The sequence below is a fragment of the Nilaparvata lugens genome, chromosome 6, assembly GCF_014356525.2.
Source record: "Nilaparvata lugens isolate BPH chromosome 6, ASM1435652v1, whole genome shotgun sequence".
Lineage (NCBI taxonomy): Eukaryota > Metazoa > Arthropoda > Insecta > Hemiptera > Delphacidae > Nilaparvata > Nilaparvata lugens.
Genome location: NC_052509.1, coordinates 45206436 through 45232959, shown reverse-complemented (window position 1 = coordinate 45232959; position 26524 = coordinate 45206436). Strand labels below are relative to the sequence as shown.

Genomic DNA, 26524 nt, shown 5'->3' with positions numbered 1-26524 from the left:
GAAAAGAAGAAGTAACTGTCCTACAAGAGGATAAACCAACTGTAGAAGAACTACCAGAAGCACCAATTGGAGAGACCAAAGAAATACCCAACTTATCTGAAGAAGAGAAACCAGTAATTGAGGAAGTTCCAGATGAAATGACAACCACAGAAATCCAGACTGTAGTTACAAAGGATGACAATGGAAAGAAGAAAATTGTCAAGAAGAAAGTTGTCAAGACTATCAAGCAAGGCGTTGAGCAGGTCACTGAAGAAACACCCACTGAAGGAGTGATCACTGATGAACAGTGCACAACATTGCCTGAAATTGAATCTGTAGTACCAGATATTGTCAAAGATGATCTTGATCAAGTTATCATAACTGAAGTAGAGACAATTGTACCAGATGACAAAGGTGTGAAGAAGGTGGTCAAGAAGAAACACATCAAAAAGGTCAAAGGTGGAAAAGAAGAAGTAACTGTCCTACAAGAGGATCAACCACCTGTAGAAGAACTACCAGAAGTACCAGTTGAAGAGACCAAAGAAATACCCAAATTACCTGAAGAAGAGAAACCAGTTATTGAGGAAGTTCCTGATGAAGTGACAACCACAGAAATCCAGACTGTAGTTACAAAGGATGACAATGGAAAGAAGAAAATTGTCAAGAAGAAAGTTGTCAAAACTATCAAGCAAGGCGTTGAGCAGGTCACTGAAGAAACACCCACTGAAGGAGTGATCACTGATGAACAGTGCACAACATTGCCTGAAATTGAATCTTTAGTACCAGATATCGTCAAAGATGATCTTGATCAAGTTATAATAACTGAAGTAGAGACAATTGTACCTGATGACAAAGGTGAGAAGAAAGTGGTCAAGAAGAAAGTCATCAAGACGATTAAGGATGGAAAAGAAGAAGTAACTGTCCTACAAGAGGATCAACCACCTGTAGAAGAACTACCAGAAGTACCAGTTGAAGAGACCAAAGAAATACCCAAATTACCTGAAGAAGAGAAACCAGTTATTGAGGAAGTTCCGATGAAGTGACAACCACAGAAATCCAGACTGTAGTTACAAAGGATGACAATGGAAAGAAGAAAATTGTCAAGAAGAAAGTTGTCAAGACTATCAAGCAAGGCGTTGAGCAGGTCACTGAAGAAACACCCACTGAAGGAGTGATCACTGATGAACAGTGCACAACATTGCCTGAAATTGAATCTGTAGTACCAGACATTGTCAAAGATGAGCTTGATCAAGTTACATTAACTGAAGTAGAGACAATTGTACCAGATGACAAAGGTGTGAAGAAGGTGGTCAAGAAGAAACACATCAAAAAGGTCAAAGGTGGAAAAGAAGAAGTAACTGTCCTACAAGAGGATCAACCACCTGTAGAAGAACTACCAGAAGTACCAGTTGAAGAGACCAAAGAAATACCCAAATTACCTGAAGAAGAGAAACCAGTTATTGAGGAAGTTCCCGATGAAGTGACAACCACAGAAATCCAGACTGTAGTTACAAAGGATGACATTGGAAAGAAGAAAATTGTCAAGAAGAAAGTTGTCAAAACTATCAAGCAAGGCGTTGAGCAGGTCACTGAAGAAACACCCACTGAAGGAGTGATCACTGATGAACAGTGCACAACATTGCCTGAAATTGAATCTGTAGTACCAGATATCGTCAAAGATGATCTTGATCAAGTTATAATAACTGAAGTAGAGACAATTGTACCTGATGACAAAGGTGTGAAGAAGGTGGTCAAGAAGAAACTCATCAAAAAGGTCAAAGGTGGAAAAGAAGAAGTAACTGTCCTACAAGAGGATAAACCAACTGTAGAAGAACTACCAGAAGCACCAGTTGAAGAGACCAAAGAAATACCCAATTACCTGAAGAAGAGAAACCAGGGATCAACCACCTGTAGAAGAACTACCAGAAGCACCAGTTGAAGAGACCAAAGAAATACCCAAATTACCTGAAGAAGAGAAACCAGTTATTGAGGAAGTTCCCGATGAAGTGACAACCACAGAAATCCAGACTGTAGTTACAAAGGATGACAATGGAAAGAAGAAAATTGTCAAGAAGAAAGTTGTCAAAACTATCAAGCAAGGCGTTGAGCAGGTCACTGAAGAAACACCCACTGAAGGAGTGATCACTGATGAACAGTGCACAACATTGCCTGAAATTGAATCTGTAGTACCAGATATTGTCAAAGATGATCTTGATCAAGTTACAATAACCGAAGTAGAGACAATTGTACCTGATAACAGAGGTGTAAAGAAAGTGGTCAAGAAGAAACTCATCAGAACGGTTAAGGATGGAAAAGAAGAAGTAACTGTCCTACAAGATGATAAACCAACTGTAGAAGAATTACTAGAATCACCAATTGAAGAGATGAAAGAAATTCCCACATCACCAGAAGAAGAGAGTAAATACATCACAGATTCTCTCGTAAATGAACAGAAATTGCCTGGTCGATCTCTCAAATTGCCAAAAGATTTCATACCTGTGCCTTTGCCTGAAATGGATAAAAGACCTATTGAACATGAAGTATTTGGTGATATTACTGGTGATGATGAGGGTAGTTTAATCCAAAGTATTCTTAAAAAGCTACCAATCATCTCTATACCAGATAGATCAACATCTTCCAGTAATTTGTTCGATTCATCTCATATCCCAAAATACATTGATGATCATCCTGAAGTTGATCATCCTGATGATACAACCAATGGTGTGAATAATATCACCATGAACAATGATACTCATAAGCCATTTTTCGCTGAGGGAACATCAGAAGGCACTGTAGAGGATTCGAACATGGATTCTTGTGGACAGATCCATGCTTCCACTAGGATCTCTTCTCCAGATGAAGGATTGCTTCAGGATTCCATCAATAAATCATTGCTTATAGCTCATGATCAGAACCAACTCATCCCTGGTGAAATTGATATTGAACCAGAAAATGATACACAACCTGCTGCAGACAAAATCCAATATTTTCATACAAAAGAGCCTTCTGACACTTGTGAACCTGATTCTGATGAATTGCTTTCTCTTGAAGCAGACAAGCTTGAAGACTCTATTGTTATAGAAGAACCAGAACTTCACACATTAACACAATCTACTCAATCTTTTGTAATTGAAGAAAACGTGCTAGATGCTAATTCTGAAGCCCATATTCCTCTACACATGAAAGAAGCCAAGAAACCCTCCATTAGTAGATCAAATGAATTGTATACTGGTAAGTTTATCAAGACTGATATAATATTTATTTTCCTGCTAGAACATATTTATTGAATTCAAAACCGATTATGCTGCAGTACTTGTCAGTTAATTTCAATTTGTAACTCTGTAGGCTGCTATGTAAATCATTTGAGTACCATATTGTCCTTATCAAACAAAAATGAATTATTATTGTCAAAACCACTGATTTCAGTCGAACAAAATCAGTGGTTTAGATAATTCTTATTACATATTATGGAGAATATGGAGATCTACCACTACAACTGGGGTACTCAAAAGAAAAAAATGTTGTTCATAATTTCATTTGATGCTTCTTCCATTTAATCAATTGGGAGAATTTATCTCTTAGATACTCCACTGATATTGATAGCTATTTGATTCTTAATAAAACTCTTTGCTCATATTGTTCTTGTTCCAATTACTTAGATTTGGAAAAATTATAAATTTGTTCACAATAATGCTCTTTTTTAGGAATCACACCTCAGGAGAGTGGAGAAGAATATCCAGAGACACAACATCCTCAAGAAAAGGAAGATGGACAGTTACCCAAGAAGTTACTCAAGAAAAAGAAGAAGCCCATGGTTGACCATCCAATACCTTCTGATGATAAGCCCATTGAAGGTGAACAGTCTGATAGACCTGATGACTCGTCTGTGACTGAAATCCCAAATGAAAATGTGGAAAAACAAGACAAGAAACCTCAAGATAAAAGCAAAGCACTCCAGAAGATGACATTGGAAAAATTAGAAATGAAGGAAAATAAACCAACTAAACTCAAATATGTAGAAAAAGATGAACTTCCATTGTTTGCTCAAGTGAAATTGAAAAAAGCTTCGGTTGTACCAAGAAAAGTTTCTCAACCTGCAGTTGTAGTTCCCAAAGTACTCCTTAAGAGTAATTTGAAGAGAATTGAATGGCCTCCAAAAGAGAGACATCTGATTATTTCTGAAATCAATGCTGTACCTGATAATGGTATACTATCAAGAAATTATGCTGAAGCAATGAAGATAAAGAAGAAAAAGCCTATAAAGATAAAACTTCCTGATTTAGAAAGGGCAAAATTAGAGACTTATGAGCCAAGCAATTACAGTAAAGAAGTGCTTACAGAAAATCTCCCACAATCAGTTAAGCAATTTGATGTTGTAAAGCCTATTGAGAGAGAGGATGCAAGAGATCTCAATATTGAATTGGGCAAGGGAGTTTTACCTTTAGATATGAGTAATGATGAAAACATAAAGTTGAAACCTTTCAAGCCAAAAGATGAAGACATCAAGGATGCTCCCACAGAGAAGAAGGAACCTTTAAAGGACCTTGAATGTGTCCAGTTACCTATGAAGATTGATGAGCCATTGAAACTGGAACCTTTCGATAAAATTGGTTTGATTGATGTAACACGTATTGATACTCGAGATGAGAAACCTGATGAGCCCACAGATGAGGATAAAACAGAGAAAAATAAGCCAAGAAGAACAGTTGAAAAATCTGTGCCCAAGCAAGATTTGCCTGATGATAAACCATTGATCCCAGGTAAACCAAAGCAAATCAAGCCAGAAATACCAGAAGAAATCAATCTTATCAAAGCTCAGGGTGAATTATCACCTGAACCTTCAGATAAAATCTTCTTGAAACCTTTCAAAAAGGAAAAACCACAAGAAGATGATGAACCAAAACAATTAAATATAGGAAAGCCAAAGCCTTTTGACCAAGATAGGGAGGAAAGTGTAATTGAACCATTGAAGTTTGATGATACTGATGATAAGACCAAAAAGAAGAAGAAGAAGAAAAAGTTAACACCATTATTGTCTGAACAGGATGGAGAAAATGTTGAACTTCCAAAGAAAGAAGATGAAATGAGACCTGAGAGTAAAGATGAAATCAAGCCAGAAAGTGATATTGTGCAAAAAGAATCAACAGTTTTTGAAATGGCTCATCCTATAGAAAAGCCTGGAAAAGTGAATATTGAATTGAAACCAAATGAACTGAAGGATTGTGAGCACAAGGAGGAACCTATCAAACTTAAAAAGTCACTTCCAAAGAAAAAGGTTGAAGAATCAAAATTATTGGAGCCAATACAAAAGCCATTGTTAAAAAGCCGTATTAAAAGGATTCCTTATCCTCCAGAAGAGCAAATACCAAAAATTTCTCTATTACCCAAAGTAACAATAGACAATGGAGTATTATCCAGAAATTATAAAGAGTCATTGAAAGTCAAAAAACAAAAGCTGAAACTTGAGAAACTTCCAGATCTAGAATCAGCAGAACTTGAAAAGTTCGAACCAATGGATGTAACTCCACATAAACCAGAGAAACTTGAAAAAGAACAAAAAATACCATCAAAACCAATTTTGAAGAATGAAGAAGGATTGCCAGGAACAACCCAGATTGATATTGGAGAAGGTGTCATACCTGAGAATCAAAATGAAAAAGAGACTGTTACTTTGAAGCCATTTACCAAAGACTTACCAGATAAAGCACCTTCAGAGAAATCACCTGAAGGTCCTCTCCAACAAAAACACCCAGGAAGAAAGCTAGTAGAAGAAAATGAAGAAGATATCAACTTCAAGAAACAAGTTCCAGAAGAGAAGACTGAAGAGGTTACATCTGAAAAAGTCATTAACAAGAAAAAACCAAAGACAAAAACAGCTGAAGAAGTTGTAGTAGATATACCAATTAAAGAAGAAGTACCACAAGAAGAACCAAAAGAGGCACTTTCTGAAACAGTTGTGAAGAGGAAGAAGACAAAGGCACAACCTGTTGAAGAAGCTGCAGAAGAAATAACGATCAAGAAGGAAGTTCCTGAAGATAAGCCTGAAGAAGCTACTTCTGAGGTGGTTGTGAAGAAGAAGAAGCCAAAGGCAAAACCTGTTGAGGAAGTTGCAGAAGAAATAACAATCAAGAAGGAAGTTCCTGAAGATAAGCCCGAAGAAGCGACTTCTGAGGTGGTTGTGAAGAAAAAGAAGCCAAAGGCACAACCTGTTGAAGAAGCTGCAGAAGAAATTACAATCAAGAAGGAAGTTCCTGAAGAAGTTACTTCTGAGGTAGTTGTAAAGAAGAAGAAGCCAAAGGCACAACCTGTTGAAGAAGCAGCAGAAGAAATAACTATCAAGAAGGAAGTTCCTGAAGATAAGCCGAAGAAGTTACTTCTGAGGTGGTGTAAAGAAGAAGAAGCCAAAGCACAACCTGTTGAAGAAGTGCAGAAGAAATAACTATCAAAAGGAAGTTCCTGAAGAAGTTACTTCTGAGGTAGTTGTAAAGAAGAAGAAGCCAAAGGCACAACTGTTGAAGAAGCAGCAGAAGAAATAACTATCAAGAAGGAAGTTCTGAAGATAAGCCTGAAGAAGTAACTTCTGAGGTGGTTGTGAAGAAAAAGAAGCCAAAGGCAAAACCTGTTGAAGAAGCAACAGAAGAAATAACTATCAAAAGGAAGTTCCTGAAGATAAGCCCGAAGAAGTTACTTCTGAGGTGGTTGTAAAGAAGAAGAAGCCAAAGCCACAACCTGTTGGAGAAGTTGCAGAAGAAATAACAATCAAGAAGGAAGTTCCTGAAGATAAGCCTGAAGAAGTTACTTCTGAGGTGGTTGTTAAGAAGAAGAAGCCAAAGGCACAACCTGTTGAAGAAGCTGCAGAAGAAATAACAATCAAGAAGGAAGTTCCTGAAGATAAGCCTGAAGAAGTTACTTCTGAGGTGGTTGTAAAGAAGAAGAAGCCAAAGGCACCACCTGTTGAAGAAGTTGCAGAAGAAATAACTATCAAGAAGGAAGTTCCTGAAGATAAGCCTGAAGAAGTTACTTCTGAGGTGGTTGTAAAGAAGAAGAAGCCAAAGGCACCACCTGTTGAAGAAGTTGCAGAAGAAATAACAATCAAGAAAGAGGTTCCTGAAGATAAGCCCGAAGAAGTTACTTCTGAGGTGGTTGTAAAGAAGAAGAAGCCAAAGGCACAACCTGTTGAAGAAGTTGCAGAAGAAATAACAATCAAGAAGGAAGTTCCTGAAGATAAGCCTGAAGAAGTTACTTCTGAGGTGGTTGTAAAGAAGAAGAAGCCAAAGGCAAAACCTGTTGAGGAAGTTGCAGAAGAAATAACAATCAAGAAGGAAGTTCCTGAAGATAAGCCCGAAGAAGCGACTTCTGAGGTGGTTGTGAAGAAAAAGAAGCCAAAGGCACAACCTGTTGAAGAAGCTGCAGAAGAAATTACAATCAAGAAGGAAGTTCCTGAAGAAGTTACTTCTGAGGTAGTTGTAAAGAAGAAGAAGCCAAAGGCACAACCTGTTGAAGAAGCAGCAGAAGAAATAACTATCAAGAAGGAAGTTCCTGAAGATAAGCCTGAAGAAGTCAATTCTGAGGTGGTTGTAAAGAAGAAGAAGCCAAAGGCACAACCTGTTGAAGAAGTTGCAGAAGAAATAACAATCAAGAAGGAAGTTCCTGAAGATAAGCCTGAAGAAGTCACTTCTGAGGTGGTTGTAAAGAAGAAGAAGCCAAAGGCACAACCTGTTGAAGAAGCAGCAGAAGAAATAACTATCAAGAAGGAAGTTCCTGAAGATAAGCCTGAAGAAGTCACTTCTGAGGTGGTTGTAAAGAAGAAGAAGCCAAAGGCACAACCTGTTGAAGAAGCAGCAGAAGAAATAACTATCAAGAAGGAAGTTCCTGAAGATAAGCCTGAAGAAGTTACTTCTGAGGTGGTTGTAAAGAAGAAGAAGCCAAAGGCACAACCTGTTGATGATGATGTTAGCAAAGATGTCACAATTCGTAAATCTTCTTTCACTAAAAGTAATGAAGAGGAAGTTAGCAACAACGTTGTTCTCATGAAAAGACAGACCAAGAAGGAAGTGGAGGAAGCTGATAATAGTGTCACCATTAAAAAGCTTGTTCCACTTGAAGATGTGGAAGATGTTGAAAGTATCACATTTGTTCCACGTAAAACAAAGAAGAAAGAGGACATAGAGCAAGAATTTAATATCCAAATGAAAGACTATGAGGAAGAAGAAGTTTCTCTCTCAGGTAAAGTTCGTTTACCCCGCAAACCCAAACCATTTGTCCACTCTGAAGATGCTAGTGCTGAAATGACAATTGAACAAATAGTTGAAGAACCTGAAAGTCCAGCTGCTGATGTTAAGTTCCCACTGAGAAGGAAATCATCAATCACTCCATACAGCATTGAGGAAACTGAAGAGTCTTTCCAAGTTGGATTCAAACAACAACCAAGACACAGTGTTGTTTATGAAGAAGAATCGTTGGAGCTGAAAGTCAAGAGAAGACCATCAAAGCCTGTCATTCCCACTTTCCATCAAGGTAGTTTTTCTTGCTTCTTTACTTCTGCTGCTGTTGATGCTTGCTTCAATAACAACTTGCTTTGATTCTGCCTAATGCAGATATTTTCAGCATTCACATGAGAATTCATGTCTTTTTCAATAATTATTAATGTTTTTCAAGAGCTAGTTTTGTAGTGTACAAAAAATGTATAACAGTTTAGGTATCAAACTCTAAATGCATAAATTTTCTTTGATTCTGGCATAGACCTACAGAGCAATTGATAAATTTCAAAAATGTTCACTTACAGCCTCTGCTTTTTTGGGGCTCTGATAGGATTTGTATTACAATATTTTATCGCTTTATCACTCTAAATATTAGTGTTACTAGAGTTGAACACAGATCTGTGTTGAAACAGAAGCTGTGCTCTATCATAGAGGAAAGATAGCATGATGACTAAATTATGCAATCTTTTTTTTCTATGGTTCTTTACATAGAAACTCTCTGGAACTTTTTCCAGAAACATGTTAGGAGTCGCTTGAACTTACTAATCCAGATTATCAGAGAAATATAATTAGCATTCTGACTGGTACGTGTGATCAAGGTATTAAGAATATTCATTAGTACAGTATTTAGCTACTTTTGTATTCTAAATACCAACATAAGATTGACGATCACTGTTTGGAAGTCAGTGCCTTTTCAATTATAGATTCACAATTTATTTTGAATTGACTTTTTGTTCATTTCATTTATTGTATAAAGCACTATAATCGTGAATTATATTATAGAATCTATAATTTATTATGACATTGGAGGAAAAACTAGCTGAGCCTGTACTATTACTCAAAAATTTTGATAGAATGTTAATGTTGTCCAAAAGTTAAGGTTACGTAATCACACACTGCTTCGTCACTTGATTTTTGGTCAAGGAATAATTATTATTATTTGAAAATTTTGAAAGTTGAGGTAATAATTTAAATAAATCACAGAATGTATCACTATAAATGAAAAATTTGAGAAAAAATATTGCACTTGAAAAATTTGAATAAAAAATCACAAACCTACTCACTATCGGTAATTCACAGCTGATATATTCACTTCAGAGTATAGAAACCATTATTATGTACTATTGTTGGCTTTTAATCCATAATGCCTAGGGCATGTTTTAGCTTTTATACACCCATAGACTACCACTTTCAGGATGTACATATGTAAGGAATGCTTCAATGTTTGATAATATGGTTCTTTGCAATTCTAATGCTAATTTCGTTGAATGTTAATTACTAAGATGTTTTAATATTGTAAATAAAGCTGAGTCTTCAATGAAATTGTACACTTATTATTTTTCAATAAACGCTATCCCTTGATATTGGTTTCATTCGTCAATTTTATTCTTAACTCATCAGGTTATTGTCCTAACTTATTATTTACTGCATTGTTCTTATTATTATATGGAATGGAGCAACATCTTCGTGAAAATTAAAATTATCACAAATGCCAATGTTATTGAATAGGTCATTTTTTATTCATATTCCAGTGTAATGATATACCTTTTCATGCAACGATTTTAACTCAACACCAAAGATTTTATCTATGAGAACAAATAACGTAGCCTAATTATTAGCAATATCATATAATATGTATACCATATAGCATCACATTCGTCACCCTGTAGTTGATTGAATACAAGAGTGCCTCACATTATGTGAGATTTCAAACTCTGTTGTATAATTATGAAAAGGATCTGTTCAGTTAGGTTTTGGCTTGTAAGTTGCAATATTTTAATATTATTTCAAATGTTTCGATAATTTTAAATAATAAACACAAATAACAAGAATTTGAAATTCTCGCACGAGTTGAAATATACCCTTAGCATCCTAGTTTGTAAGAAATTATAATTTGGACACAGATTTTCTAAGTGGTGCGTAAGTTACTGCTGTGTTCACTTAAATGTCTTACCTTAGTGAGCCCCATTTTCACGGTCTTGTTAATATCTATTTCAGCATCCCTAAGTATTTTTTGCTCTACTGGATTCCACTTGGCATAGGCTTACTATAAAACAATATGGTTTATATTCATAAATATTATCAAATTACGTGAATTATTGGCAGCCCATCAATATAACTACTGGTAGAGCTTTCTGCATCGAATAAAATTATTTTTAATCATCTTCTTTATATTATAAATGAATTTATTTATCTTTTCAATGAGTTGTAGTAATCATAGGCTAATTTATTAGTCTTTATCAAATATAAGTAATTTTTCATGTTTTTTGAAGATAGAAATAATGTATGAAATTGATTTTACATGTTTTACTTTTTCAGAGGATGCTACTCTCAGTATAACCAAGGAGGAAGTTATTTCAGAGCGTGAGTATTCTTTACTTAGTTTATTACCTTCTTTACATAGTTTATTCCCAAAAAGTGCAGTTTGCACCAACGGTTTTGGTCAATCAATTATATAGGTAATATATTGACGATGTTTTTTCTGATATTACTTTCAATAGAAATCTTAGTGAACATTTCCTGATTCAGAGTTCTCGAAACACTTATAAAAGTATCTTTCGGATTGAAGAATGAATTTATCAATTATTATTTATTTATTTATTATTATTTATTTATCAATTATTTATTTATTTATTGAAGATATGAATTTTTTGGAATAAATCAATGTGTCCCAATGATTGCTTAAAACTGGTTGAACTCTAAATCTCCGGTTAAAACTCTATTCTTGATGACACAATTCAGGCTCCATTATATTCGATAGGGAACGAACTAACTATAAGAAAGTTTTAAATATAATTTCTTCCAAGGTTTTCATCCTATCTTGAACTATTGGTAAATTATTACTAAACTTTATGAAACACTTATTTCACTTTTAACAATAGGACTGTATTTACTTGTTGAATCTGCATGCGTTTCAGGGCAGGTGCTTTGAGTTTTAAGTTGCAATCCTTGCTTGCTGGAGATGGGGCAAGATTTTTTGATATTATTTTTAAAGATAATTTTTATTTATTTATTCAAATGTCAATTTTCGCAGAACAAACTTTATTTGATATCAACCCGAATGAGTCGTATTTCTAGTCTACATAGATTGTTTTCAACGAATAAAGTAGGCCTGTATTAAAATTTATTCTCTTGTTGACAGGAGATGTATCTATGACCGAAAGCCATGAAGGCGATGCATTGTATTCCATTTGCTCTTATGAGGCTGAAAATGAAGATGCTTTGAGTTTGGTGGAAGGAGAGAAGGTTTATGTTATAGGTGAGTAAAAACCCATATAACCAACGATTAACAAGAATTTATTTTTCTAATTTTGAATAAAAATAAGGCTATTCGAGTTGATTCGTTAACAGATGTGTGAATAGATTCAGAAAGTTCATTAAAAAATCCACTTTATCAACTCTCCATTCAGTGCTAAAATGTACCATATTTTAAATTAAATTTATTAGAATGAACTTCTCATTAAAGAATAAAACTTTTGTGGGCAACAACATTGTTATGTGCTGATTATCGAGGCATGGCATAGCCCACACACATGAGTGTATTACTTTTTTATTTGTGATAGATAGATGGGTCAAAAACAACTGATATTATAGAATTTCTCATCATTTGATGAAAAAAATGAAATAATCATCATCAATTACCCTTCTTATATTTTTGATTAACTCACAACATGTTTCGACTCATTTTTCAAAACTTGAAAATTGCTCTAATGAGTTCTTTTATTTCAAGAACTATTGTAGTATCTCTGTAGAGGAAAAGTGAATATGATAATATAACGTGTATTGTGCAAGACGGGGTTTATAACGGCGCGATCTTTCCAAAAGTATGAATTGCCGAGGAATTATCGAAAAGATAGATCGCAGGGGGGTTTATACAGCAAGCGATAAATTGGCTCTAAATGAATAATTATAAGGAAAGGATGTGGAATAAGAATGTGGAGCAGTCATTATTTCTGAATTCTGTCACAGATTTGTGACTTCAGTCACAAGTTATGAGGTCAAGTCAGCATTCGTTGAGTGCCGGTCTCAATTAACCATTTTTATCGACGCCCTTTACATTTCAAGTATTTATCTGCCTGTATAGGGTGGGTGATATCGCCAGGTAGAAATTGCCTAAAAAATATCACCCTGGTGTGAACCTCGCTTAAGAAACTATCGAAGAATTTAACTGTATTTTGTAACATGTTGTAATATCTGTTCAATTTAGTTTACGCGATAACACGCACATTCTATCAACTTTGACTGTAGATTATTTCAACCACACGATAGTACTTAGTTTATCGCAGAGGTTGATTTCCATATTAATATTTCACCTGTGCTTGGAATGGAATGGTTATATTTGAAATATAGATTTACCATTCCTTTGTTGATTTAAAAAATTATCAGTGTTTGTTTTAATTATATTCATTTATATAGGTTATGTATGAGTATTATATTAATGTATTAAAGATTAAATAATTTTGCCACCTTGATTTTTGACCGAACGTAGTGAGGTCTATGTTTTAGCTCGGATTTTCTTTTGTCTGTCTGTATGTAACGCGATTACAGCCAAACGCGTTGATAGAATTCGATGAGATTTATAGAATTCGATGAGATTTGGCAGGAATATTCCTTTTTCAACTGCGCGTCGATGTAAATTATTTTACCATAATAATGGATCATCCTTTAGAACATATAATCTAGAGAGAGTACCTCTTCGAAACAGTTGTTCTGGTAACCAAAGACCTTAAAGATGCAAAGAGACCTATCTCTTTAAGGTCTTTGCTGGTAACTGAATTAAAAATTTTGTCAGGTTGGCATTAAGTTGAGTTGACTTTGTTAGGTTAGCACCAAGTTGAAGATTGAAATGCATTTATCCAGGACCTCCTAAATACCAATTTATCCAAATACCAATTTACCTCCTAAATAGGTATTTAGGAGGTACTGATTTATCGCGGAAAAATTGATTGGGTACTGCTACTTCAATCAGAGCTATTCCTGGGAATATTATATTACTAGCCGTCAGGCTCGCTTCGCTCGCCATATCCGTTTAGCCAGACGTTTAGTCTGGACCCCCGACTGGATCGTCCTAACATATGATAAAAATATGACATAACATTTCAAATTTGATAGGTGTGTTCAGTTGGCCCTTTAGAGGCGCAATAAGAACGGATTTGGAAAAATTTCCAAAGATACGCCCAAAATACACGTTTTTTAGCGTTTTCTCAGCTTTATCGAAAACAAATAAACAGAAAATGTTCAAATTTACTACAGAAGCTCAGCTGGCGTGCAAAAATGTTGTGTTAGAAGGAATTTGAAATAACGCCAAAGATACGCCCAAAATTAGAGTTTTCTCAGCTTTTCTGCGTTTCCTCACCTTTTTCAATAATTGATGGAAATATATTTAAAAAAATTCAGTACACAGGTTTAGCTGAGGTAGAAGAATTTTGTTCGCCAAAGATACGCCGATATAGTAACAGGTGTTTTTCGAGATCAAATTGACATAATACGTTCAAATTCGGTACAGAGGTTCCGCTGAGGTCTACATGCAGGCGAGCGAAGCGAGCCCGGTGATCTCATTTTTGGACAATCAAGTCGGGGGTCCATAATTCGGTACAGAGGTTCCGCTGAGGTCTACATTCAGCCGAGCGAAGCGAGCCCGCTGATCTCATTTTTGGACGATCCAGTCGGGGGTCCAGGGGGCGGAGCCCTGGCTAGACGGATATGGCGAGCGAAGCGAGCCTGACGGCTAGTTAGACTATATTATAATTATTCATAATCAATCAGCTGACAAGTGGATTACACAGATGTCTGGAGAAACCGTGTCTATTCCTATAAGGTCTATAGTTTCAATCAATGCACCTAGAATACAAGGTAGTGGCCACGAAAAGATGCGCAGTAACAAATCCAAACCAGCTGCTCGGTGTGACGTCATTGGTGCTCTAAAAGGCTATTCTTCCTATCTTTTCAATGTTAAATTGAGGAACTTTAAAAGTATTTTTCTCAAAAAGTACATAAGTTTTAAGTCTCATCGACATTCCCTACGATTTATACTATATTTATCTTCATTTTTTTCGAAATTCAATACTTTTGGACGGCTGGATCTTTCAGAATGATCGATTTTGTATGAGCCTGCACATCGAATACCTGTTGTTCTCTTATTGATAATTAGCATGCTTTTCCTGGCTCTTTTGTAATTCAATTACTCATTGCTAATGAATTTGATAAATCGATCATTGAATAAGGAATTAAAAACGTGAAAATATTGATTACACTATAATATTATTTCTCTCAAAATCCTTGATATCTTGTCTGTGTAGCCTACTGTATATTAGGCCTACATAGAATCAGGAGAGCATCTTGCCGGTTCAACATCTTTAATCCTTTAGGTGTGCACTCTTAATTCAAGAAAAATTTATATACACACATCCAAATACTTTAAACAGGTGATAAATGTGTGTTAGGTCATATACAATATTTATCTTTATTTATTTCGAGAAACTTTGTGTGTCAACTTTTTCTCGAGTTGTGTGTTAAGGTCATATACAATACTAGCCGTCAGGCTCGCTTCGCTCGCCATATCCGTCTAGTTTTCCGTTCATTTGTTCTCGATAAAGCTAAGAAAGCGCAAAAAACGCTGAAAAAACGCAGATTTTGGGCGTATCTTTCGCGTTATTGCAAATTCCTTCCAACACAACATTATTACACCCTAGCTGAGCTTCGAAATTTGAACATTTCCTGTTCATTTGTTCTCGGTAAAGCTGAGAAAACGCTAAAAAACGCTGATTTTGGGCGTATTTTTGGAAATTTTACCAAATCCGTTCTTAGTGCGCGTCTAAAGGGCCAACTGAACATACCTACCAAATTTGAACGTTTTTGGTCCGGTAGATTTTTTGTTCTGCGAGTAAGTGAGTGAGTCAGTCAGTCAGTGAGTGAGTGCCATTTCGCTTTTAAATATATAGAAGATTTATCTTTATTTTTCTCGAGAAACTTTGTAAGTCTTTTTCTGAAAAATGTACATAACTTTCAAGTCCCATCGACATCTACTACGATTTATACATTATTCATCATCAATTTTTTTTTTAGAAATTCATCACTTTTGAGCTTCCATATCTTCCAGAATGCTCGATAATGTAAGGGTATACCGGTTTGGAGATAGAGAACTCTCATTTGATACTACGAGAAGGGATATTCGTAGAAGGAATGAACAGATTCAATTTGGCAACATTTGAAAAGACGAATGACTTCAAAGGTTTTCTATTGGAGGTTTTTTATTCAAAGTTTTAATATCCCAAAGGTAATGAATGTAGCCTATTTCTCCTAGTAATACTTTGAATGATAATATAGGCCTATAGTTTTTCAATCACTGTTTTATAATCATGATCATCAGGCTTGGCTTGAATACTTTAATAGTTATCTTGATATTTCTCGTCATTTATTACGTTGTACACATTTGAGCTGTTTCCTTTGTTCAATGTGATATTCTTCTGCAAACTCAACCAATATCTATCCTTCCAAAACTGATTCTAATACCAATCTCAATGCAGAAGACATATGAAGGAAAAGCTAATATGAATTTGATAAAAATTAAATCAAGAGCGGTTGCAGATAATGAAGGTTGTTAGTGCAGGGCATTCCATCAGATGGAGAATGTGCATGATCAATGGATAAAGATGGTAAGCGCACCACTTTCCTTCCTTATGATATTTGATGATTTTGTTTGTTATAAACAATCAATTGGATTGATCAACAATCAAATTTCAATTGAATTTTCGATAAAGAACTTTGGATTCGAAATTATTTCTACTCAGTGACCAAGGCACATTCTAGATACATAATTTTTATCACATATACATCACTCACACTCTATGTGGTAGAAAGCACCAATATGGAACAAAAGAGAGTATGTGGTGATAGTAAAACACTCACATCATAAATACAAATTATAAACTGAATAAATTGCAATTAGAAAAAAATATCTTTAAATATGCCCAACTATTATCTCTCCGGTTATAGGAAAATAATGTGGACATTGAAAAGAATTGGAATTCACCACACATTATCCTGTTTTAAGTGTATGAAAGTTTAATTTCTAGAATAGAATTGCCCTCAGAGTTGGTTGAAGATATTGTCATCCTTTCGTAGTCTTTCAAACAGGCATTCAACCGATCACTTGTCTTATAGAATTATCAAGTTTATTTGAAGGAATATATTCTATTATTATTATTATTATTAAACGAAAATCCAAATTAAATGCTGTAATTCACCCCGAAGACTTTTGCTACTGCAAATATTGACAACATGGTTAACAGCTAAATGGAATTTCGAATTAGCGCTCATCGAAATTCCATCTAGCTGTTTACCCTGTTGTCAATATTTGCAGTAGCAGAAGTCTTGCGGCTGAATTACAGCATTTAATTTGGATTTTCGTTTAATAATAATAATAATAATAAATTATTTGAATAATTGCAATATCTCAGTAATTTCAATCTGTGAATTCTTCACGCGGTATGCGTATATTAATATTAATATAAGACACTTATTGACATGGGCTACTTCTAAATTAATAAAACAAAATAAATCTTATAGCACCCTTTATTTTTAAAAAAACTTTAAAATAGTTGAACAACTAGTTTCGGTTTACACCATCTTCAGGTTATAAAATAAAATAAAAAAGACAAATAATATTAATTATTATTATTATTTTTTTTTTTATAACCTGAAGATGGTGTAAACCGAAACTAGTTGTTCAACTATTAAAGTTTTTTTTTTAAAAATAAAGGGTGCTATAAGTTTTATTTTGTTTTATTAATATTAATATATATTCGCCCTTATATTTTGTTGTAGTTTCCAATTAGAAAGATTCGACCAGAAAACTATTTCCTGATCAAGTATGTGAAAGCCATAATTTTCCTGAAAAAAGAGATCCTCCTAAGGAATTAGGCAAGATGTTCTATTGATTCTACATAATTATAATATACAGTACACAGACAAGATATCAAGGATTTTGAGAAAAATAATATTATAGTGTGTCACGTTATCTTTTTCAATAACGGGTGCCCTGCTTGGCTGCAGTCGGTAGAGCAAGATTTGAAAGATATATAACACTTTTTTGCGGTTCCTGGAAAAGTAATAGTACCAATTTCTTACCAGCTCTCTCAGGAGCTCACACAGTTCCCTGCTTTGGCTGTTTACTGACGTCGGCCGCTTTAACAGTTCACAGTTCCTGTGACTGATTTGTTGAATTCCACAAATACAGATGCAGTAGATATAGACAGATATAAGGGCTCTGATTATCGTGCTATACGATGCGATATCGCCACTAATGCCACTCGCCACCATTCACCAAAGTGGTCAGCAATGAAAAATGATACCGAGCGGAATCAAAGGCGATATTCTATCAGAATACCTTATAAATTCTATTAATTTATGTTGCTGCAACCTAATACTATGACCTTGAGATTCTTCAAATCAGATGTGTTGATACTGGATAATTTATATAAATCTCGGGAACGTATTATTTCCAAAGATTTGATAATCAATGCTGTATATCGCTGCTTTATCCAACTTATTCGGTGAAGAATATAGTTGGCTGGTAATCTTAATAATATTTCAATACTGGTAACAAAATAGACTATAACGAGATTGGTCATGCATGGAGATAGGATAATAAATAAAGGGTACACCTTTCAAAAAGAGACACAAATATCAACGAATAAATAAAAATATAGAGCAACAAGTATAAAAAATAATAAAAGAACAAATATATATATATATATATATATATATATATATATATATATATATATATATATTGAAAATATCACAGATAGCTCACTAGTATTTGACTTTGCATTTAGCACGAAATATTGACATGTGCTTCAATCAGCAATCATATGCATTTAAATTATGCAGCTCAGTTATCGACTTGCTGTTGCTTGTCGAATAAAATCTTATGTATCTTCTTTCCAAATTAATATAAATAATTAATTATAAATTATAAATCTGTGAATATATTAATATGTATCTCTCAGGGCTAAGATTTGGCCTCTGGTGGAAATCAGATAAATCAATTTATCCTATGAACAAGAGCTTCATTAACATCCTTATAATTTACTGATAAAAAGAATAGTCAAGTGAGCATATATTATAATATCAAAGATTAATAAATACTTCATCTGTGCATACTTAAACATGTAAATCTGATATATTGTTCTTAATAAAATTCCCTTTATGTTTAAAGACTTGCGCAAGTTTGATATTAATTTCAATATTTAAACAACTTTTCGTCGAGCTAGCTTTATTGAATCATGATTTATTCGAAGCACTGAGGACGCCCTAGATATTTTTCAACTATAGAACTCACGTGTCGAATTTCACAAAGTATGATGGCGATCCAGATTCTTTCGACATCCTAGGCCTTTCTGGTGAGCTGATGTTGTCTTCTCCAATGGGAATATTGATTTGTTTTTATGTGACTCACGCCTTAATACGACCTCACTGAGTCTTATGAAATTAATTCTTAAATTCAAACTTGAACTTTTAAAATGTAGAATTACTAAAAAGGGATCTTGTGCTCTATATAATTGGTGGCTGTTCCCGGTGACCTCTGACAACCAAGTGGTTTGATCTACCCCTATTCTTTCCATGATCATACTTCCGTATTTCAAATTTGCATATTATTCAAATATTCAACTACTACAGTACGCAATTACATAATTCGAAATAGTCCGTGTCAATCTGCTACGTTATTGCATAAAGATCAAATACTATATTTTTTTATTATTCCATATATATATATATATATATATATATATATATATATTATATATATATATATGTTACATGAACTGAGTATTGTATAATTTACAAATTCTTATCATTTATATAATAAATAAAGTATATTTTTGAATTGACTTGCTTTTACCGCCGGTCAGTTACTGTATTTTGATTGGCTTAATCTAAAATTACAAATGTATTCATGCGCCGAGTAGGATATACCACACTTCCTTAATATTTTCATTTATTTTACACATTTTGTCCATGCTCGTATGACATAATAAATATTTTTTTGTATTTTTTTAAATGTTTTTCCTTTTACATTAACATGCCATGTGGTTACCAATCCTCTGATCACATTTTAGGCGAATGCTATTTGTATGTAAACTAAATTTGCCACAGGTGTCTGGCTAATTCTCAATTCATACGGCTTGCCCGATTATTTAGGTTGCCGACTAGTAAGTATCATAGAGCCTAACCTCAAAAATGCATTATTATTTTATATAATTAAATAAATAGCAATAATATTCTCCTTCCCATTTGGCTTTTCAAAACTGTAGCCTGGATACCCGTTATTATCTAATCTCGAGTTTGTTGATATCGTACCCGGCGATAACAAAGCAGCTGTTTGCTTGAGACCTATAAAATCTTTTCATTTAGTGATTTTGCCAGTTATTCAAAAAATCTCTTACAAGTGCAATCAATGTTTTCACGTTTTTAATTCCTTATTCGATGATCGATTTATCAAATTCATTAGCATTGAGTAATTGAATTACAAAAGAGCCAGGAAAAGCATGCTAATTTTCAATAAGAAAGCAACAGGTATTCTATGTGCAGGCTCTTACAAAATCGATCATTCTGAAAGATCCAGCTGTCCAAAAGTATTAGATTTCTAGAAAAATTGAAGATAAATATTGTATGAATCCTATTGGAGATGTCGTTGGGACTTGAAAGTTATTTACTTTTTGAGAAAAAGACTCACAAAGTTGCTTAATTTAACATTGAAAAGATAGGAAGAATAGATATTTAGAGCACCAATGACGTCACACCGATCATCTGACTATGATCATTAAAAGATCGAGATGCGCGTGGCCAGTACCTTCTATTCTAGGTACCTTGGTTTCAATCAGAGACCTTAAAAAGGTATGCATCTTTAAGGTCTTTGGTTCAATATTTTGTTTTGCAGTCATGATATTATTTGGTTCAATATTTGGTCTTTGTTTCAATATTTTGTTTTGCAGTCATGATATTATTATGCGTGCCCATCAGTATCAATATTCTCACATTTGAAAAAAACTAATTTGATAGGTAATTAAAAATAATCAAATGAACTTAATATTAATAATGCTGAAAAAATTATAATATTTCTGATTGTAAAAAAATAATTCTCATCAGATGGAAAGATTATCACGGAACTGGATGAATTATATCATATTGAATACAAATTCAAGCGTGAACTGAGTTTGTTAACATTTCAAACAGGTGACATCAGATACTTGTGGATGAGAAAACTGCGTGAGGTCTACTGTTCACAGAACTACTAGTTATATAAAATGTGTTTCATTATTTTTCAGAGAGTACTAGCTCAGACTGGTGGTTCGTGCAGAAACATCTCACTGAAGAAAAAGGCTGGGTGCCAGCTGTTTATTTGAGAGACGAGCCCAGCTACACTCTCTATATACAAAAGAAATTACATGAGAAAATCGATAAACTTCCTATTTTTGAAAGTAAGTTTTATAAGCCATCATTTATAATTAAAAGTCTTCTTCAAAGATATACCACTGTAAATTTTTTTCTGAATCCAATAATTACAGTACATACTCAATTATTACATACAGTTTTACCGAAACAAAGGTTATAGGGCCTCTATAATAAAGTGATTGTTTTCAATTTGTATTAAAAATGAAAAATCTGAAAATAAAACATGGAATAATAACACTTTTTTCTCGGAATTATTAATTTTAATGGAATATTAATGTTATGACATTGTAGATGATTTCATCCTTATAAGGATAGCATAAAAGTCAGCTAGATATCTTCATTTGGAACCGAGATATACCTGTTTTACGAAATCATTGCAGTTTTGAACATTGGGAGGGTCTTGGGGCAAGCAAGGGGTGGAAAAATGGGGACTCTGTGGTTCCAGACTATGTAGCCTACTATGTATACAAATACACTGCAAAAATTTGGCTTTCCCGTAATTTGTTGTGCATCAATGTATTATTTATTGACTGGGCTATTTATGGTATTTTCAGACAACAATATTAAGCTTTATCACATGATTGTCAAAAATAAGTTTTTAATTATTAAAACAAAACTAATCAAAGCTTAGTTGCTGTAGTGAGGCCTTCGTTATAATGGCAATGATGAAAGAAAGGAGAATTCTTTCTTTAATTTTCGATTCTCTGCCTTGCTACTGCCTTCTCGCTTATACCGGTATATCTAATGTAGTATTAACTGTTCATTCTTGTTAAATATATATATATATATATATATATATATATATATATATATAGCACATAACAGAAGACACTTTAAAGTTTGTAATATAAATTAAAACAGGAGACACGATATAAATAGATTGAAAACACTTGAAAACTTACATTAGAAATGGGGGAAATTTTCGGAGACTGAGTCTCCTTCCTCAACCGAGCAGACTACAGTTTTGAATCCAACGGTCGACCACAGAGTACGCACGGAGACTCAATTGTAGCAGCAGAGGCCACAGATTACGCGGTGCAGACGGATGGAGAGAAAAAGGGTACAGATTCAGGGGACATTATGGGGTATTTAGGGGGTGGTTACAAATGGGATATTTAAGATTTGAGTGGGTTATGAATAAGGAAAGGTGTAGCTTATGAATTGATAGAAAAGATGAGATTTGAAATTAGAAATCAAAAAAGAATTAGACTAGAATTGGAAAAAGGAATTGTAGAAATGAACTTGAATGAAATTTATTTTCATTTTCATTGAACATTTAATATATATATATATATATATATATATATATATATATTTGATAGCTGTGAAATTTATTATGATATGATGAAATTTATTTCAATTTAATTAAACAGTTGGTAGCTATGGTACTATTGCTGTCTGTTGAGACCAGGACTGGAAGCAGCTCCCGAAAATTCTCGTTTAAATGTAAGCTTTTAAGTGTTTTTAATCTATCCGTGTCGTGTGTATCCTGTATATATATATATATATATATATATATATATATATATATATATATATAACTTTTAAAAATTCCTTATATATATATATAATATATATATATATAACTTTTAAAAATTCGCGGATGGATGAACATGCCAATATATCAATGGGGTACATCTGATAAGCAGTATCACTTACTTGCTGACTTTTCACCATTACGACAAATGACATCCTCGGAGTGCAGTTGTAGCTACACTCAAAGAGTGTAATGTGGAGTGTGCAAAGTGGAGTGTAGCTAAAACTGCGCTCGGAGGATGTCATTTGTTATAATGGCGAAACGTCAGCAAGTAAGTGAAACTGCTTATCGGATATCGGATGTACCCGGTTGATATATATATATATATATAAATATAAACAGGATACACACGACACGGATAGATTAAAAACACTTAAAAGCTTACATTTAAACGAGAATTTTCGGGAGCTGGGCCCCCTTTGTCAATCGACCAGACTCCAGTGTTTTTAATCTATCCGTATCGTGTGTATCCTGTTTCATATATATATATATATATATATATATATATATTAAACAGGAGACACAAGATATAAATAGATTGAAAACACTTTAAAACTTACATTTGAAATGGGGAAATTTTCAGAGACTGAGTCTCCTTCCTTAGCTGAGCAGACTCTAATTTTAAAGTGTCTTCTGTTATGTGCTATATAAAGTTTTACACTTTAAAGTTTTATAATATAAATATAAACAGGATACACACGACACGGATAGATTAAAAACACTTCAAAATTCAAATTTATTTCCTCAAAAAAAAATACATTCACAGAAACAGAAATATTACATTAGTCTATGAAGAAATATCTCCCTGCAAAGGTAAAAACCTGAGCGCAGGAAGGAGTCTATATAAATTCTGATCACAACAAAGCAGCAAGAAGGCGAACTATTCTAAGCAAAAATAATGCATAAACTATTTTGATTATTTCTCTTATGTGAAATATATTTCAACATTTATATATTCACTTATATTATATATATATATATATATATTACTTATATTTTTCTACATTATTAAGTATTCCTACAAATAGAATAAGACATAGTTATGAGAACACTTCAGACAGACAGAAATACACAAACTACAAAATGAAATACGGTATTGAGTTTTGAAAATTAAGTAAGTTCAATACAGAAACACAACGGAAATCCTCCACAACTCTTAAAAAATCGGTAGACAAGAAATAGGTACCTGACAAACTCAGATCACCATACAATAAGATCCAAATTTATTTCCTCAAAAAAATACATTCACAGAAACAGAAATATTACATTAGTCTATGAAGAAATATCTCCGTAAAAAACTTGAAAACTTAAAAACTTACATTTAAACGAGAATTTTCGGGAGCTGGGCCCCTTTGTCAATCAACCAGGAAGTCTCAGTTTTCCTGGTTGATTGACAAAGGGGGCCCAGCTCCCGAAAATTCTCGTTAAAATGTAAGTTTTAAGTGTTTTTAATCTATCTGTGTCGTGTGTATCCTGTTTATTTTTATATTATAAAACTTTAAAGTGTTTTCTGTTAAGTGCTACAAATTATATATATATATATATATATATATAACATTTTTTTTTGTCAAGAAATATTTCCCAGTTATTCAATAATAAATGTTCAAAACTGAGATTGAATATTTTGTTAATTGAACAAACGTTGATATTATATTTTGATGATAATTATCATAGATATGAAAAACTAGTCATTTTTGATCATATATTTTTAGAAAATCTTAAACTTGGACAATATGAATGTCACTCAACAATAATGTCTGCCGGCGTCGGCATTTCATCCACAAAACAAAAACCAACTTTTACCCTCAAGGAGTAAATTATAATTATAAGTTCTATGGACTCACATACAGGGTTGGTGAAAATGATAAAAACAGCTTCATATTTATTCTCCAATTCTACAATAGAATCCACTGGCAATCCTATTTGAATCAAAAAACTACTTTTCTGTAGCTTCTAAATATTGGTCCACCATCTTGGATCCGCCATATTGGATTAACTTCATTTTTTTAAATGGGAAAGTTGTCATGTAATACAGAAGGATTCCATACATGAATTGAATAAATTGTAAAGTTAAACGAGCATTAGCGAGCTCTTACCTTTGACTCAAGGCCGAAATCATTGTCCGTTCAGACAAAAAAGGATAGGCCCTCAAAATAGCTATGTAATAGTGTATGTTATAGATAGAATCAACAATCACCAGAGGAAAAATGAATCAAAAGTCATCACTAATATAATAAGGAAATAATTGGCTTATAGACGTACGGGATAGGAAATTCATGAATGACGCATCATCACGTCTCAACTACAGAACTGATTAACTTGAAATTTCTCATATAGACTCTTAATTTACCGAGGATGGTTATAGGCCTATTCTCAATTCTTCAAGATTTCAGTAATTCAATTTTTCAGTTTGTCAAGTTTTTAATTAGACCCTTGCGGGCGGAGCACGAGTTACCTGCTAGTCATCAATAATTATATAGTCTTGATTTCTAGAGTAATATTGGACTATTGAGGATTTTATTCCTTTTGTATTATCCTTAATATACATTATTTCAAAAAACGTATACATACTTTGTATACAAACATAAAGATAAATATATTTAATAAAATATATAATATTTTATATATTATATATTTTTATGAAATATTTGACTTCAACGAATCATTAAAAATTCAAAAGCCTAATGATGGCGAATTAATTCAAATACCGAATTCATGGCTTATTTGGATTGAAGAATGCTTATTTTAAAAGGTTGTTCTAACAAACAATTTGATGCTAACAGTACTTTATTTAATTTCATTGATACATCAAACCTTCAATTTTCTGTTTTGTTACTAAAAATTATTTAATCTTCCAACATAGTATTGATTTAAAAAAATTCGATTCAGCAGATTTTGTGATGTTCCACGTATTTAAAACAGAAAACGTTCTCAATTTAATTTTTTTACAGAACCAGGCCCAGGAGATGAAGTGTTCGCACCTAGGTTTGTTGAAAAGCTGCAGCCGAAGCATGCTCCTGATGGTGCCACCATACAGTTCGAATGCCAAGTTGAAGGAAATCCCAGACCACAGATCACATGGTTCAGACAAACGGCCATCATCAAACCTTCTCCAGACTTCCAGGTTTGTCATCATTTTCCAGCACAACTTTTATCAACTTTTTTAAAGGTGATACACAGATTTAATTATGAGCATCGAATGAAAAGCATAGAACATTTAATTACTGACAATAGAAAACATCTCTCTTTTCAATGAGTGTGGATTTGATAACTTTAGATATTTTTACTTATAGTGCTACCACTATCTGTACTTCAGTTATTCAGCGCTTGAAATATTCTTCCTAAATAGATCTCATATTGGAATATAAATATAAATTGAAAGTTTCTTTTGGGCCGGAATTACATTAGGATACCTTACTGGGACATCAGTGGTGTCCCATTTTGCTTTACTCAGGGAGTAAAGAACAATGTAAATTGTTCACTCTGGCACTTCCCATTACCCACGCACAAGCAAAAAGCTCATGTGGGCATCATCCGCAATGAAAAAAAAAACAATGTGAATTTCAAGTTGTAAAGAAATATTGGTCACACAATAAAATTCTCATCTATTCACTGTGTGGTTTTGCATTGCAGATATTCTATGACGAAGACAATGTGGCGACACTTATTATCAAGGAAGTGTTCCCTGAGGACGCCGGTGCGTTCACGTGTGTGGCGAAGAACGCTGCAGGATTCGCTTCAAGCACCACCGAACTCATCGTCGAAGCACCACTGTCAGACCATGGATCGGATGCCACTGGACTTTCAAGGAAGAGTTTGTCGCGGTTTGTATTTGAAATAGTATCTTATGTCACATGAATGAGAAGGGGCCTTTTGCAGGCGAGAATTATATTTCTAGTCGAGGCGTTAGCCGATTCATTCAAGCACTGCAAAAGACATTCACGTCCAAGTAACGTACATTATTTTCGTCATAATAATCTAAAGAAGAATAATTGAGAAATAGAAAACATTACCTGCTTGTGATGGAGTTCACTACATGCATTCTACAAATATAACCGAGTTTACAAAA

General features: G+C 33.7%; 1 protein-coding gene across 1 annotated transcript in view; it reads left to right on the top strand.

The window, feature by feature from the left end:
- LOC111045387 (titin-like) overlaps positions 1-26524 on the top strand; it is a 309506-nt gene that overhangs the window by 221679 nt on the left and 61303 nt on the right. Inside the window, 11 exon segments of the mRNA XM_039431466.1 lie at positions 3-1017; positions 1020-1791; positions 1877-3210; positions 3684-6417; positions 6460-6552; positions 6617-8496; positions 10779-10823; positions 11602-11718; positions 20792-20944; positions 25407-25579; positions 26089-26279. Coding sequence (XP_039287400.1) covers positions 3-1017; positions 1020-1791; positions 1877-3210; positions 3684-6417; positions 6460-6552; positions 6617-8496; positions 10779-10823; positions 11602-11718; positions 20792-20944; positions 25407-25579; positions 26089-26279 — 8507 coding nt within the window.